Source organism: Meles meles, chromosome 9, assembly GCF_922984935.1.
Source record: "Meles meles chromosome 9, mMelMel3.1 paternal haplotype, whole genome shotgun sequence".
Classification (NCBI taxonomy): domain Eukaryota; kingdom Metazoa; phylum Chordata; class Mammalia; order Carnivora; family Mustelidae; genus Meles; species Meles meles.
Window position 1 is genome coordinate 26,036,523 of NC_060074.1, and position 16,512 is coordinate 26,053,034.

General features: G+C 39.8%; 1 protein-coding gene across 1 annotated transcript in view; it reads left to right on the forward strand.

The window, feature by feature from the left end:
* The first annotated feature begins 2,518 nt into the window (after positions 1–2,518).
* ATIC (5-aminoimidazole-4-carboxamide ribonucleotide formyltransferase/IMP cyclohydrolase) overlaps positions 2,519–16,512 on the forward strand; it is a 28,362-nt gene continuing 14,368 nt past the window's right edge. The window contains exons 1-7 of the mRNA XM_046019570.1: positions 2,519–2,678; positions 2,962–3,088; positions 5,750–5,826; positions 6,947–7,013; positions 11,001–11,089; positions 11,616–11,767; positions 12,098–12,254. Of these exons, the coding sequence (XP_045875526.1) occupies positions 2,660–2,678; positions 2,962–3,088; positions 5,750–5,826; positions 6,947–7,013; positions 11,001–11,089; positions 11,616–11,767; positions 12,098–12,254 (688 nt within the window). The 5' untranslated portion in view covers positions 2,519–2,659. The remainder of the gene's footprint in view (positions 2,679–2,961; positions 3,089–5,749; positions 5,827–6,946; positions 7,014–11,000; positions 11,090–11,615; positions 11,768–12,097; positions 12,255–16,512) is intronic.

A 16,512-nucleotide genomic window follows, 5' to 3' on the forward strand; every position in this document is an offset into this window, starting at 1 on the left:
ACGAAGATGTAGCAACCCTGATGTAGAGTTAGGCTACTGTTGACCTTCAGCTGATTCGTCATGAGGAGGATCATCGGCTTCCCTACAGCAGTGGACCAAGGATAACTGAAACTGCGGAAAGCGAAACCACAAATAAGGTGAGAACTACTGTTTAAAAAGATGATCTCTGGGACTTTAACTTTCTTTTGGGAGGGATGTGAAGTAAGAAGTGAGGAAATGAAAATGTACTCGCTATAGTGCATGTATGTTCTTTTTTATCTGAAACAGCAATGTTAGTGATAACCCTTTGAGGGATAAATTCATGTCTTTGTGGGAGCTTCTTCCATTTCTTATATACTAGCTTGCTTATGACCAGCATTTTTAAGGAGGATGTACTCTGAAGCCCAGAGAGATAAACATTTATTCAACTACATCAGGGGAATGAACCATGAAGGAGATTACAAGTTCTTTATTACTCTTACCAGTCACTTCACAGTTTATACTTTCAATAGATTAATTTACTTCTTACAATCTGAAGAAGCTTCCAGATCAAACATTATGTCCATATTACAGACAAGGCAACTATGGTCCCTAAAGTTGGAATGATGTGGCCAGGATCACAAAGTTAGCCAAAAATTCATTTACTCGGGGTGCCTGGGTGGCTCAATGGGTTAAGCCTCTGCCTTCGGCTCAGGTCATGATCCCAGGGTCCTGGGCTCGAGTCCCGCATCGGGCTCTCTGCTCTGCAGGGAGCCTGCTTTCTCCTCTCTCTCTCTGCCTGCCTCTCTGCCTACTTGTGATCTCTCTGTCAAAATAAATGAACAGAATCTTTAAAAAAAAAATTCATTTACTCATCTTGCCATTAACAAGGTAATTATCAGGTCTGAACTTTAAAACTATGGAGGGATTTGTCAGAATTCATTTCAGTAAACATCTTTACATGAATTCATTTCAGTGAACATCTTTACATGAAAAAGTTGTGTGTTGGTCTGGAACCCACAGTTCATTCTTTCCTAGTATATATGACAGCTTTCCGAAAGGCCCTGCAAAAATCGGTTTAATCCTGGGGAGCCTGGGTGGCTCAGTGGGTCTCAGGGTCCTCGGATCCAGCCTCACATAGGCTTCTCTGCTCAGCAGGGAACCTACCTCCCCCGTCCCTCTACCTGCCTTTCTGCCTGCCTGCCTCTCTGCCGAGCTGCACGCGCGCGCTCTCTCTCTCTCTCTCTGCCAAATAATAAAAAGTATTTTTTAAAAATAGGTTTAAACCCATTTTTTCTTTATATTGATATTTTCTCATTGTACCTATGTCTCTATACTTTCATTCCGTCGTGAGCCCCTTAAGGACAGTGAATAGGTAATATTCATCTATTTCTTTCTGACACTGTATTTCTGCCATTTAGGCAGAAAGGTCTCAATAAATATTCATTAAATTAAATATTTGAAATTCACATGCAGGAAAAGTGTCCAATGCCTAAACACTATTTATTTTCCTCTTATCACTTTTCTCAGCTTCTTTTCTCTGCTTTCTACTTTCTATAAAAACCTAATGGTGACTGGGCAGGGAAATTCAAAGTTGGCAAACACAAACAGAAGACACTGATAATTTTTCTTTAGGAAATGAGAAATATTCAGAGCAAGAAGTTCACAAATTCAGAAGTTATAAAACAGAGCTCTTGATTCTAGCCAATAAATATTCATTTGGGGAATTTAAGAGACTGGAAGAATTACAGAGGGTAACAAGAAAAAACACTTAAGTAACATACAGGTAATAGGAAAACAGACTCCTTTCCGCAGCTGCAAGCCCCAGACTAAGAACAAAAGACAGTACTATTTTGTAATAGAATTCTATCAAGGAACTTTTTTAAAATCTCCATAAACAACAATATGTATTTATTTTGTGGCAAAGTGGTGGTGCTTTTTTTTTTTTTAAGAAACAAGCGTGCAGTTTTCCTTTTCCTATTTTTAATGAATTTAGAAAGGTGTTCCCTTCTCCCCCTTGAACCATTATTTTTCCTTTCACCCAGGCTCGAGTCAAATATTGTTTACTGATCCAAGACACCATCTTTAAGCAGATTTCGGTCTATTCCGTAACATGGAATCAAAAACTTAGACGAATATCAATTTCACTTTGTTTTTACTCTATTACGTGAGCTGTGGGCCTAATCTTCGTTTTATTTATTCTTTAGTCTGTTAAAATGGGAGTGGATGATTGGCAAGATGCTTTCTACCTCCGCGGCGGTAGGAATCATTTCTGGTGTTGCTCTTGTTTTCTGCACTAGTGTTTTGATACTTCTTAGCTGCATTCCAGCTTCAGAGGCCAGCCCGCCCTGGAAAGCAGGAACTTGCCCCTGAGGTCCCGCAGCCGCCTCACCTCCGCGAGAACAGGCAAGTCAAGCTCAGAATGGGAGCTTGGGGCGGAGATCTCTTCAGGTTCCAGCCTAAGAAAGCCAGCTGCAACCTCTCTTCCGCCTTCCCTTCAGCCCCGAGGCTCAAGTTCCACGCCCAAGATAGAACGGGCGGGGCTCCGGCGGGGCGGCAGGGTCACGTGACAGGTCAGGTGACCGCCCGCCGCGTCCCGCTGCCTGCCCGCGCGCGCGCGCGTCCTAGCCGTTCCGCGCCCCTCCGCACGTGGCGTTGCCGCTGCCGCCCCCGCTTGGCCTCGACCCCGCCGCCCGCAGCCATGGCACCCAGCCAGCTCGGTGAGCTCCCCACGCGCCCCCCCGGAGCCCCGCCCGCGGCGCCCCTGTCCCCCGGCGTCCCGAGTCCGCAATGGCGGCGCCGAACGGTGCAGCGTGACTGTGAGCCCCGCGGCCCGTTGGCTTGCAGGTGTCTGACCCGGAGGGAGGCCCCAAACTGGGCCTGGCCACTGTGGCTCGCCGTCATGGCCTAGAGATTCGCGACTGTCCTCCCAGCCGCCCCCACCAGCCAAGGCCTTGTAGGTCTTAATGTCATGTCATGATGAGGAAAAATGTCTTGTTTCAGCCTTATTTAGTGTCTCTGACAAAACGGGCCTTGTGGAATTTGCCAGAAACCTAACTTCTGTTGGCTTGAATCTGATCGCCTCTGGAGGGACCGCAAAAGCTCTCAGGGATGCGGGTCTGGCAGTCAGGTAAGGCACAGCGCAGTTCTTAAGCGCAGTCCAGTCGGAACGCAGTGTGATTCAGTCCACCGGGAAGTCATGCACCCCGGGCACAGTGAGTAAAAAGACGTCATTTCCCCTTTCCAGCTCCACTTAACCCCGTTACAGAAGAGGAAGGTGGGGCTCAGAGAGGTGTAGTAACTCGTGCTCAAGTTTACAGAGTTCAGTGAGGAGTTAAGTTCAGGGTTGGATCCCCAGGACTCCCCATTTCAGAGCCCTCTTTCTCAGCCACTTCCTGTGGCATGTTAATTTAGGAGGGCCATTTGTGATTAAAGAAAAACTCAAGTTAAATGACTGGCTCTTGAGTGAAGCTGTTGACAGCTTTAGGATTCAAGGCTCCCTGTGTTCCCTTACTATCCCTGTAAATTATTTGAAGGCACAAGTCTGTCATTTGTTCCCTTACCCCCAAGCTGTTCGTTACCTGGCTAAGTGATGGGAAGAAGGAATGAGCAAAAGGTAAGTCAGGCTGCCATTCCTGACCTCAAGGAGCTGGCCTTCTGGTTGGAGAGGGAGTCACTACTGAGGGGTAGAAAATGAAAAAGGCTATAGGCCAGCTCTAATGAATGGCAGTGACACTTCAGTGGACACACCCACTCCTGAAATTTATTTCAGCAAAGAAGTGAAAGATCTGTCTGCTTTTGTTGCCACTGAAAAATTTTGCTGCTTGCCCTCTGGGTCAGATTATTTATTCGTATAATTCCGCCTTCTGTGGGCAGTACACAGCTTTCCTAAAGTTGACAAGTTGAAATGGCAAGAATGCCTTACTTTTACTTACTAAATAAAGGCTTTATATTTTCCAAAGTCTTCTTGCATCATCTTTTTTATATTCTCCTAAGAGCCCTGTAAGAATCATGAGAGACAGGTCAGTCTTTTCTGAAGAGCAGCAGAGTGAGAATCCAAAATCTAGACTGGAGCATGTTGGATGCTGTTGTAGTCGGATCCTTCAGTTTAAGCAAACTCCTTCTGGAGCCTTTTTTCCTCCACCAAACTGTATTATGGAAATATTACGGATATAATAAAACATAGAATGATACAATGAGCCTTCCTGTTGCATATCCATTCCTCAGTTTAAAAATGTATAAACTGTTGAGTCTTGTTTGATCTATACTTCTGCTGACTCCTTCTTACCCATTGTAGTTATGTATTTCTTAAAAATTGGGAATGTAAATGAATTTCTCTTCTGTTAAAGTATAAAACTGTTCACAAATACACGCACACACATGTAATCCTTACAACAACTTTTTGGTGTAGGTAGCATTATCTCCCTTTATAAACAAGGAAACTGAGGCACAAAAAGGTTAGGTAACTTGCCCAACTTCATACAACTAACCCAGCTAATAAAATGCAGAGCCAAGATTCTATCCTAGTAAGTTAACCTGGAGGTGTGAGGTAAACTGATGAGGTTTTAGTTGGTGACTGTACAGCAGTGAGCACACAGAATTATCTGAAGACTGCACCTGTTGCATGCAGATTCTGAAATCTAAAGATGCAGCAAGCTTTTTAATTACCCCACCTGGTTTTTCATTCTAAGAGTACATCTCCCTTCTTTGATTTTAGCAATTATCTTCTGTTGGAGGAACTGGAGTTTATTTCATGAATGCCAGGAAAGGGAATTTTGAATTGGACACAAGGCTGTCACCAGTTTTTCATTTATTGGAAATATGTGAACCCTTGGTCAGATACAGTCATCTGCCAATGGGTCTTAATAGGAGACTCTACCCAGGAAATTCTATACCCTATTGGAATTTGCTGCTTTAAATTTGTTGGTGGTTTTTTTTTTTTACTACAAAGTCCATATATGTTGGTTGTAGAAATTGTGAAAATTGTAGAAAATTGTAAAGAAGATAATAAATAGCTTATAATTTTGTTGAACATGTTGATGTGCTTTCTTCCAATTGCTTATAAACATATATTTATTTTTTAGCTTTACAGAAGATAATTTTGCTTCTTGATTTTGTTCACCTAACATTGTTGGCATTTTTTCATGTCATTAAAATTTGTTTGTAAGTCAGCTGGGCACATGGGAATTCATGCCAATTCATGTGATCTGAATCGATATTTAAGTATTGCCTTGTGTTTGACCCTTTGTCATATTTTGCAATTATTTTTTCCTGCTTAATTTTTTTTTGGTGTAAAACTTAACATTTTACATAGATAGATCTACTAATCTTTTGTTTAATGCTTTGAGCACATTCCTCATGTATTGAATTTTGGTAGTTCTGTGATTTTTTTTTTTTAAATGCTCAAACCTTTGATTCATTGGGAATTTATTTTTATATGGGCTAAACCAGTATTTTAGTACTAACAACACCTTACTGAAACATAGTCTTTTATTTCCCCATTCATTGGATTTGCCATCTTTACATTTGTTTAATCATGAAGATAAATGCTTGTTTTTACTTTAGTCTGTTTCTGAAACAAAAATGTTTTTAGTGGTTTTTGTATATATTACTATAAATTACTTCTCAACTGAATGTATGGCATATGATTCAGCTTCTGAACTCTGAAGATTGAGGCTCTGGAAAATTCTTCCAAATGAGGACAGTGGATGTAATGTTAGAAGATTTGCTTTAGAATTGTGTATAATGACAATTCAGCAGAAACAGCTATATTCTTTTCATCTATTTTCAGAGATGTCTCTGAGCTGACGGGATTTCCTGAAATGTTAGGGGGGCGTGTGAAAACCTTGCATCCTGCAGTCCATGCTGGTAAGTGTTTGGTACTTTTCAGTTTCAAACAATCAGTGGTCTTCAGGAATATTTTGGTTGATCACTTTGTAGAATTAATGAGGAAAAAGGCAGGTCATAAGCTCAGAAAATTATCTGTGAGTCTGTATTGGTTTCATCACATTTGCTGCTAAAGTTCATAATTCATTAGAACCTGTTTAAAATCTAGTTTGCCTTATTATGCAATGGAATCACATTGTTTGCCTCGCCTCTCTATTAGTCCTGACCTGATAACTAATTTAGAGTGATATTTTCTGCTGGAGTTAATGAAAATATTTCAGTTGCATGTGTGAAGACTTTTATTACAGTGCAAACTTAGATTAAAGTATTACAGTGTAACTGACTTCAAGATTTATCTGTTTTAGAGAGAGCATGCACATGTGTGCTTGTGTGGGGGGAGGGGGCAGAAGGAGGGAGAGAATCCTAAGCAGACTGCCCAAGGAGCATGAGCCAAACCCTGGGCTCAGTCCCAGGGCCCCGAAATCACGACCTGAGCTGAAATCACAAGTCAGACGTTCAACCGACTGAGTTACCCAGGTCCCCTTGTAACGGACTTTAAAAGAATTCTTTTTCATAGTGCTCATCTGAGAGAACAAATTATACATCAGCCAAAAATGGTGAGAAACAGGTATATTGCTAATTTACCAGTTAAAGTAAAATTTGGCAGAATAAAAGGCTGTTACGCTGAGGAGGATCATCAGATAAGCCATTTACTTATACTTATGAGAGCACATAGATGCATGGAACTGGTAACAGTTAAGTGAAAATTCTTCCACGTTTTGTTGCCTAAAAAAAGGTAAGGGGGAGCACCTGGCTGACTCATTGGAGTATATGGCTCTTGATCTTGGGGCTGTGAGTTCAGGCCCCACGTAGGGTATAGAGATTACTTGAAAATAAAAAATCTTTTAAAAAGGGGGGGAGGGTAATAAAGAACTGACACAAGAGCTTTTAAAACATACTGTAAAATTTTAACTCTCTATTTTTTAGTCTTCTTGATTAGGCAGTATTAGAGGCTTTAACTTGATTGGTGGGACCGTGTTGGAAAGAAGTATCTTACTCTGATGTGTTTTTTGAACCTAATACTTTAACTTTGTTAAATTAGGAATCTTGGCTCGTAGTATCCCAGAAGATAATGCTGACATGGCCAGACTTGATTTCAGTCTTATAAGGTAAAAATTGGAAGTTAAAATTTTAATACATAAAGGATCAGAGGCAATAAGTATGCTAGACCTGGTGCCCTCCCTTTTAAGACCCAAGATTAACATCAGGCTTAATTTCCTATTCACTCACTATAAACATTTATTGAATACTCTCTGTATGACATTGTACATACAGAAGCATTTTTTTTAAAGATTTTATTTGACAGAGGGAGAGAGATCACAAGTAGGCAGAGCAGCAGGCAGAGAGAGAGGGGGAAGCAGGACCCCCACTGAGCAGAGAGCCTGATGTGGGGCTTGTTCCCAGGACCCTGAGATCATGACCTGGGAGGAAGGCAGAGACTTAACCCACTGAGCCACTCAGGCGCCCTGTACATACATAAGCATTTTTACTTTTGCCAATTTTATATTAGTAAAATTCATAATTAAACTAAAAAAAAGAATTTTTTTCAAAGGTTTTATTTATTTGGCAGAAATCCCAAGTAGGCAGAGAGGCAGGCAGAGAGAGAGGAGGAAGCAGGCTCCCTGCTGAACAGAGAGCCCAACGTGGGGCTCAATCCCAGGACCCTGAGATCATGACCTGAGCCAAAGACACAGGCTTAACCCACTGAGCCACCCAGGTTCCCCAGAAAAGAACCTTTTTTTAAGGAAGCTATGACATAAATGTTGGTACATATTAACAATGTAGTTATTTGCATAAAAATACTATTTCTTTTTAGTGTATATAACTTCATTGATATAGCACATATACCATATAATTTCCCAAATTAAAATCTATAATTCAGTAGTATTAGTATATTTAGAATTGTGCAGCCATCACCACAGTTAATAGTAGAACATATTCATCACCCCCTCCCCAAAAAAACCCCATACCCGTTAGCATTCATTCTTCATTTCCCCTAAAACCTCCAACCCTATGCAACCATCGTCTTTTCTGTCTCTCTGGATTTATCTGTACACAGCATTTCATACTAATGGACTCATATAATGTGTGGTCCTTTGTGACTGACTTCTTTACTTGTTTTCAAGGTTCATCATGTTCTAATATGTTTCAGCACTTTTATTATTATTACTGAAAACCCATTGTATGGATATACCCCATTTTATTTGTCAGTTCATCAGCTGATGGGCATTTGCATTGTTTCCACATTTTGGATATTAGAAACAATGCAGCCATGATCATTCATGTAACAAGTTTTTGTGCAGACGTATATTTTCATTCTTCTTGGTTATATACCTAGGAGTGGAATTCCCTGGTCATCTGATAAGTATGTTTAACCCTTCCAGCAGCTGCCAGATTATTTTCCAGTGTGCTGCCTCATTTTACATTGCCTGCAGTAGTATAGGAAGTTTTCCCGCATCCCCACCAACATCTTTTTCTCATTATGGCTGGCATGTAATTGTGATTATTACTGGCTTTCCTAGTGACTGAGCATCTTGTCATATGTTCATTGGCCATTTTTGTACCTGTTGAGAAATGTGCATTTTAATCCTTTGCCCATTTTTTTATTATTTCTCATTTTATTATTGAATTGTAAGGGTTCATTTTTTTCCCATTCTGTGGCTTATCTTTACTTTGTTTATGGTGCCCTTTGACCATCATAAAACCTTTAAATTTTGGCAATGTCCATTTTATCTATTTTTCTTTTGTTGCCTATGTTTTTGGTGTATCTAAGAAGCAATGGCATAATCCAGGATAGTGAAGATGTAAGAGTTTTTTAGTTTTTATGTTTAGGTCTTTGATTTTTTCTTTATTTTTTTCTTTTCTTTTCTTTTTTTTAAGATTTTATTTTTATTTATTTGACAGAGAGAGAAATCACAAGTAGGCAGAAAGGCAGGCAGAGAGAGCGGGGTAGAGCAGGCTCCCCAGTGAACAGAGAATGAGATGCGGGGCTCGATCCCAGGACCCTGAGAGCATGACCTGAGCCAAAGGCGGAGGCTTAACCCACTGAGCCACCCAGGCACCCCTGATTTTTTTTTTTAAGTTACTTTTTATATATAAGTTAGGGGTCCAACTTCATTCTTCTGAATGTGACTGACTGTCCATTTGCCCCAGTATCCTTTGTTGAAAAACTTCTTTCCCCCATTGAATGGTCTTGGCACAGTTGAACTGTATCTGTCATGCTGGCACTATATCATTGTATCTTTGTGACAGATACTGAAATTGAGAAGTGTGAGTCCTCCAACATGCTTCTTTTTCAAGATCGTTTTGGGTATTCAGGGTCCTTTGCATTTCAGTGTGAATTTTAGGATCAGGTTGCCCATTTCTGCAAAAAAACAGCCTTTGGCTCAGCTCATGATCTCAGGGTCCTGGGATCAAGCCCCACATCGGGCTCTCTGTTCAGCAGGGAACCTGCTTCCTCTTTCCCCCTTCCTGCCTCTCTACCTACTTATGATCTCTGTCAAATAAGAGTTTCTTAGAGATTGTGTTAAATCTGTGTATCAATTTCAGAGGAGGTTGCTATCCTAATATAGGATATAGTCTTCTGGCTGGTAAACAGGGATGCCTTTCCATCTGCTTAGATTTCTTTAACTTCTTTCAACCATGTTTTCTACTTTTTAGCATACAAGTTGTATGCTTAAATTCTTAAACATTTTTTTGTGGTTTTTGATGCTACTGTTAGTAAAATTGTTTTCTTAATTTCTCTTTGGGTTGTTTGTTGCTAATGTACATAAATTCACTTAATCATATGTTCTGTAACCTTGCTGAACTCAGCGCTAATAGTTTTTTTTGTTAAATCCCTTAGGATTTTCTATTTACAAGATCATGCCATGGGCTAATAGAGATAGCTTTACTTTTTCCTTTCCATTCTTGATGCTTTTTATTTAATTTGTGTTGTTAATTGACCTGCTAGAACCTCCAGTACAGTGGTAAGGGTAGACATTCTTACCTTGCTCCTGAGCTTAGGGGAAAGCATTCAATCTTTCACCTTTAGAATGTTAGCTGTAGGTTTGGGGTTTTTTCTTAAATACCTTTTATTATGTTGAGCAGGTTCTCTTCTATTAATTTTTTGAGTCTTTTTATCATGGGTGGGTGTTCAATTTTGTCAGATGCTTTTTGTGCATCTGTTGAGGTGCTCAGGTGGTTTTTGTCTGTTGTTTTATTGAAATCGGCTCTTACATTAACTGGTTTTTAGATGCTAAGCTAAGCCTACATTCCTCGGGTAAACCATATTTGGCTGTAGTGTATGTGCCTTTTTATATTTTGTTGGTTTCAGTTTGCTAGTATTTCGTTGAGGATTTTTGTCTCAGTATTCATAAGATACTGGTTTATATTTTTATTGTGACATTTTGTCTGGTTTTGGTATCAGGGTTGTAGACATTGCAAGTGTTCCTCTTCTGTTTTTTTGTTTTGTTTTAATTAGTTTTTACTAGTTGTGCTTATTTCCCTGGGAGTAAACTTGCCCACAGAGCTCCTCATTGCAGGCCTAGGCATGGAACTCTACTAGGTGTTAATTTTATATTAGTTCTGTATTTTAAATTATTCTTTTGAACATCCTGTTAACATCATTGTGTATGATCTCTCTGAAGACAAAACAAGCAAAGAAACAAATATTTCACCCTTAGAATGGTCTGTCATTTTTCATCATTGTACATGACCCATCAGAAATAGAATCTAAAATTGAATGTTGTAGATAAAAGTGATTATATTCTAAAATGAGGATGTTATCTGTAGCCTTATATTTTGCACTTCTGTTAAAATTTTTAAAATACGGTTTTTTGATGGCCGGATTTACCCAGGCAGTAATGTTGCGGTATGATTTGGAGGAAGTAATGTTTTGAGAACACTTGTTGACCAAAGCCACTTTTATTGACTGTGTTATGCAACAGTGGGAGCTCCTGACATTTCACTATATTTTTTAGAATTCTAAAATGCTAGGATTATAGTTTATATTTTAGATCTTTAGACTCTGATCACGTTAAAGCTATTGACTAACTTATATGTAAACCCCATAAAGTTTGCATTTCTAACAACAGCTGAATTCCTTTTTGGTTTAGAGTTGTCGTCTGCAATCTGTATCCCTTTGTGAAGACAGTGGCTTCTCCAGATGTAACTGTTGAGCAGGCTGTTGAGCAGATTGATATTGGTAAGTCAGCAAAACCATATTTGAAGACTGATATGGGAGGATTACTTACATTTTATTTAATTTATTTATTTTTCAAATATTTACATTTTTTATTAAAGATTTTATGTATTTGAGAGAGAGAGCGTGCGCGCAAGCACAAGCAGCAGGGAGAAGCAGGGGGAGAGGGACAAGCAGACCCCACCCCGAGCCTAGAGCCTGACATGGGGCTTGATCTCACAACCCTGAGATTCACGAACTGAGCCACCCACACACCCTAAACACTATTTATATTTTAAAATAGATTTTGTTTTGATGTTCGCCGAGAATCAGAACATTGAGGGAGCAAGAAATCATTACTGCTCCCAGATTGTGTTTTGGGGTAATTGTAATTCGTCTATATTTTCTAAGCCATTTCTTTGTGTAGAGATTCATCTGGGGTATGTTTTCTACATTTTTTGAGTCAAAAATTAGAAGTATGTGTACAGTGACTTTATTTGAAGGAGGTTAAGCTCATATGGAAATGCAAATTGTCTTTTGTTCTCCCAAGGCGGAGTAACCCTTCTGAGAGCAGCAGCCAAAAACCATGCTCGGGTGACGGTAGTATGTGAACCCGAGGACTATGCGGCCGTGTCCACAGAGATGCAGAGCTCTGACAGCAAAGATACCTCCTTGGAGACCAGACGCCAGTTAGCCTTGAAGGTAGGGATGCACTTTTATCCAGTGCAGTGTGTGCCAAACCAGATGATATTCAGTTTTCAGTAGGTCTCCGTGGAGCTGCTATCCTTTTCCTATAAACAAAGAGACCCAGGTATTACAGAGGTAACGTCAAAAAGATTGAAAGATCCTCAGAGAGAAAAATTGGAAGAGCCTCGGAGGGAATGATTCATTGTGTTTTTAGTGTTACTGAGTGTCTTTCCTGCACAGTCATGTGTAGGCAAGGAGTGTAGTTTGTTGTGTGCTACCTAAAACCCTCTTGTTCCCACTTTGGTAAGTGCTGCTGGTGTTCCACAAAACTTACACTTTTTGTAGGCCTTCACTCATACGGCACAATATGATGAAGCAATTTCAGATTACTTCAGGAGACAGTATAGTAAAGGAATATCTCAGATGCCTTTGAGGTATGGAATGAACCCTCATCAAACTCCTGCCCAGTTATACACGCTGAAGCCCAAGCTTCCAATCACAGGTAAAGGCTGTGTATTATGTGGCATAGTTTGCTATGTCTGGGGAGGGAGGTATGCATGTCTTTCTCTTTATTGTATCTGATGTGTTTCACATTGAGAAGATAAAATAAGTTACATAAACGCCTTTTATAGCCATCTGCAGTATGAGGTGCCAGGTAAACTTGTGAATGAAAACTATTGAGATAATTAGGGGTTCTGGAGAGAGGTCAGGGTGGAGATACAGTTTGGAATGTCTTTGGCATATAGATGATTTTAGAGATGTAGAACAGGAAGGATAGATTTCATAGACTGAGGTTAATCAGTGGAGGAACCAGCAGAGGAAAACAAGGCTGGAAAACCTGCAGGGTTTCAACTGGTTTGGAATGCTACTGAGAACAGAAAAGTGACTGTTTGATTGGGAAAAATTGCAAGAACAATTAACCTTGGAGTGATGGACCTGGAAGTCCCACTGAAGTGGGCCAGATTAGGAATGTGAGGTTAGAAAATAATAATAAAGGTAATTCTTTGGACAAAAAAGTTAATTAGGACTTCCATGGGTCTATAGAATTAAAAGACACTTTTCACTTTTTTGTTCTCTTCTACTCTTGGTGGGGGGGAATGGGTGCATAGGGCAGGGAGAGAGTTGTGGGTTCCAAGGCCTTCAAGGTCCAAGCATTGGTAGGAGGGCTGGCCTTGGGTGACAGCAGGGACAGCTTTCTTCAGGTACTGTGAAGGCAAAAACAGAGCTCACTGGTTGGTACATTCGGTGGTGGGAAGATGTAGGTACTACTGTCTCTTTTCTCCTTGTTAGCAACTGAGGGAGAGGGGGAGCAGGGAGCAATGTCAGAGATTTGAGGAGAATCTGAAATACTCCTTTCTTCCCCTTCTCATTCATTGGATCAAGTTCTATTATTTCTCTATTTCAGATACATTTTGAATCTTTTCTAACACTGTGGAAGTCCGCACAGTGACCCCCAAAGTCTCCCAGACTGCAGTAGTCTAACTGCTCTCTGCTTTACTGTCTTTTCTTTTCACAGCAGAGGAATCATAAACATGTAAATCAGATGATGGTATGCCCTGAGACCATTCTTTGGCTTTCCCTCCCACTTAGATGCCTCTGCATGCCCTGCAGACACTGTTATCTGACAATTCTTCTTCCTTGATAATGTCCCCTATACCTGCACCCCAGGGCCCGTTTTCCTTTTGGTCAGCAGGCCCAGTGTCTGTGGCCTTTGTTGAGATCTTCAAGGTCTCACTCACTTGTCATTCAGATCTCAGCTTTAAGTCACCTCCCTGGAGAAGTTTTCTGTGATCGCCCAGACTGAAGTAGCTGCCCATCACACTTTTATCACAACACTATTTTGCTGCATTTACTTATGTTTTAGTCCTCTCCCATTTGATTATCTTTCCCTGAGAGCAGAAGCTTTGTCAGTCTTTGTTCATTGCTTCTTGTTTGTTCATTGCTGCATTCTCAGTACTTAGAATATTGCTTGGTGTGTTCCCTAAGTATTTATTGAAGGAGTAGTCAGACATTTTGCATGAATTTTTACTTTTAGAATTTCTTAAAACAGGAAATTCTGCTGTTTTATCTGCTGTTATTTCCTGCTTATACTGTTTCCCATTTAGATTCTGAGGCAAGAAATACTTCCATGTACTTTCATTTCCCATGTTTTTCATTTTCAAAGCTCTTTCATTGGTGTTGGTCAAAGGAACTGTTTTTTTAGGTACTTCTGTTTTTTTTAAGACTGACTTATAAGTCTTTTTTTAAGACTTACTTTATAAGACTTACTTACAAAGACTTCCCACACGAGCTGGGGAGAGAGGCAGAGAGAGAGAAAGAAGCAGACTCCCCACTGAATGCAGAGCCCGACGCAGGGCTCAATCCCATGACCCTGAGATCATGACCTGAGCTGAAATCATGAGTTAGGCATATATACATCCAATGGAATATTACTCAGCCATAAAAAAGAACAAAATCTTGGCCATTTACAATGACATGGTTGGAACTAGAGGGTATTAGGCTAAATGAAATAAGTCCGAGAAAGACAAATACCATATGATTTTACTCTTGGAATTTAATAAACAAAACAGATGAACATAAGGGAAGGGAAGGAAAAATAAAATAAGACAAAAACAGAGAGGCAAACCATAAAAGACTCTTAACTGTAGGAAATTGAGGATTACTGGAAGGGAGGTGGATGGGGGGATGGGGTAACTGGGTGATAGGCATTAAGGAGGGCACTTGAAGTAATGAGTACTGAGAATTCTATGCGGCTGATGAATCACTAAATTCTATTTCTGAAACCAATATAATAGAGTACATGTTAATATACTATATATAAAATAATAATATAGTGTAGTTAATTAAATTGAATATAAGTAAAAAATTTTTAAAAAGAGTTGGATGCTTAACCATCCAGGCATCCCCTTGTTTTTTATAATAGACTTTATAAAGTAGTTTTAGATTTACAGAAAAATATCTCAGAAAGTACAGAGAGTTCCCAGACATTCCCTCCCTCTGGATCTCCTCTCCCCAATTCCCCCCCAACCTTTTTAAGATTTTATTTGACAGACAGAGATCACAAGTAGGCAGAGAGGAGGGGGAGAAGCAGGCTTCCTGCTGAGCAGAGAGCCCGATGCAGGCTCCATCCCAGGAGCCTGAGACCATGAGCCAGGCCGAAGGCAGAGGCTTTAACCCATTAAGCCACCCAGGTGCCCCCCAGTTTCCCCTTTTAATATCTTGCATTAATATGGTACATTTATTAAAATTGATGAACCAGTAGTCCGTTGTTTACATTAAGACTCACTCTTTGTGTTGTATATGCTTTGGGGTTTGACACGCGTAATGTCTTGTATCTACCTTGATGGTATCATGCAGAATAGCTTCACTCCCTAAAAATTCCCTGTATTGTGTCTCCATGACACCTGCATCCACTTATATTTTTACTGTTTTCATAGTGTCATAAGGTTGGAATCATATAGTATATAGCCTTTTCACACTGGCTTGTTTCATTTAGCAATATGCATTTAAGGTTCCTCCATGGTTTTGGTGGCTCAAAAGCTCTTTTCTTTTTCCTGTTTAATAATATTCCGTTGTATATGGATATACCCTAGTTAGTTTGTCCGTTCACTTCTTTTTATTTATTTATTTATTTGACAGACAGAGATCACAAGTAGCAGAGAGGCAGGCAGGGGGTGGTGGGAGCAGGCTCCCCACTGAGCACAGAGCCGGATGGCGGGGCTCGATCCCAGGACCCTGAGATCATGACCTGAGCGGAAGGCAGAGGCTTTAACCCACTGAGCCACCCAGGCACCCCTATCCATTCACTTCTTGAAGGACATCAGAAATAGAAAGTTTTTGACAGTTATGAATAAAGCTGCTAAAAACATGCAAGTACAAGTTTTTCTGTGGGTATGTTTTTAACTCTTTCATATAAGTATTTAATATTTTCTTATTATTTACTATTAATTGCCTATTTTGTTTCTCCTATGTCTCTCCTGTAAGCCCTGTGTGGGAGGGGCTAGTTTATTTGTTGGTAATATCTCCAGTACCTAACAGTGCCCAACTTTGTGGTAGGCACTCAGTAAGTATTTGTTGAAGTTTATTTTTAAAAGTATGCACTATCCAAGATAACACAAAGGAAATGCAGTTATAAATTTGTTTTTAATTAATGGGCCCCATTTTTTTTGTATGTGCGGAGTTTATAATTTATTCACAAGAGATAATAGCCCCTAAAAAATCCTGCCATTGTTAAGAAAATAGACAATGAGAAAGTTGGAGGTTGTAGTCTTTTTAAGTGCATTTCAACTTTAGGCAGAGCCTTCTGAGTCTGGTATAAAGGAGGAAAAATCCAACTCATTTTTTCCCCTTATTTTCTTCCATCCACAGCTCTTGCATTAGTTTGTAATAATATCCTTATATTGACAAGGTTTATAACTTAGATTTTGTATTGTCTGTAATTGCCACAATTGTGTTATCTTAGTTCTATAGTGAAGTGGATCCCTATGATCACTGGTCTTGTCATTCTTTCTCCCATTCCTGAGTTCTCTGTTGGTTTATTTCTAGATTGGCTGAAGTTGGTTTCTCCAGTAGCATATGTATGTGTGTGTGTGTGTTTTTTTTTTTTTTTTTTCTTTTTTGGTGAGGCAGGCTTAGGTTCTGGTGTTATTCTTTTTTCATCAAGTTATTTATGTTTGTGTACATGTATTTGTCTCTTAATTACACTTTTCTGAAAACATATTTGTGAACCTTGGCATGTTTTTTTTCAGAAATGTACATAT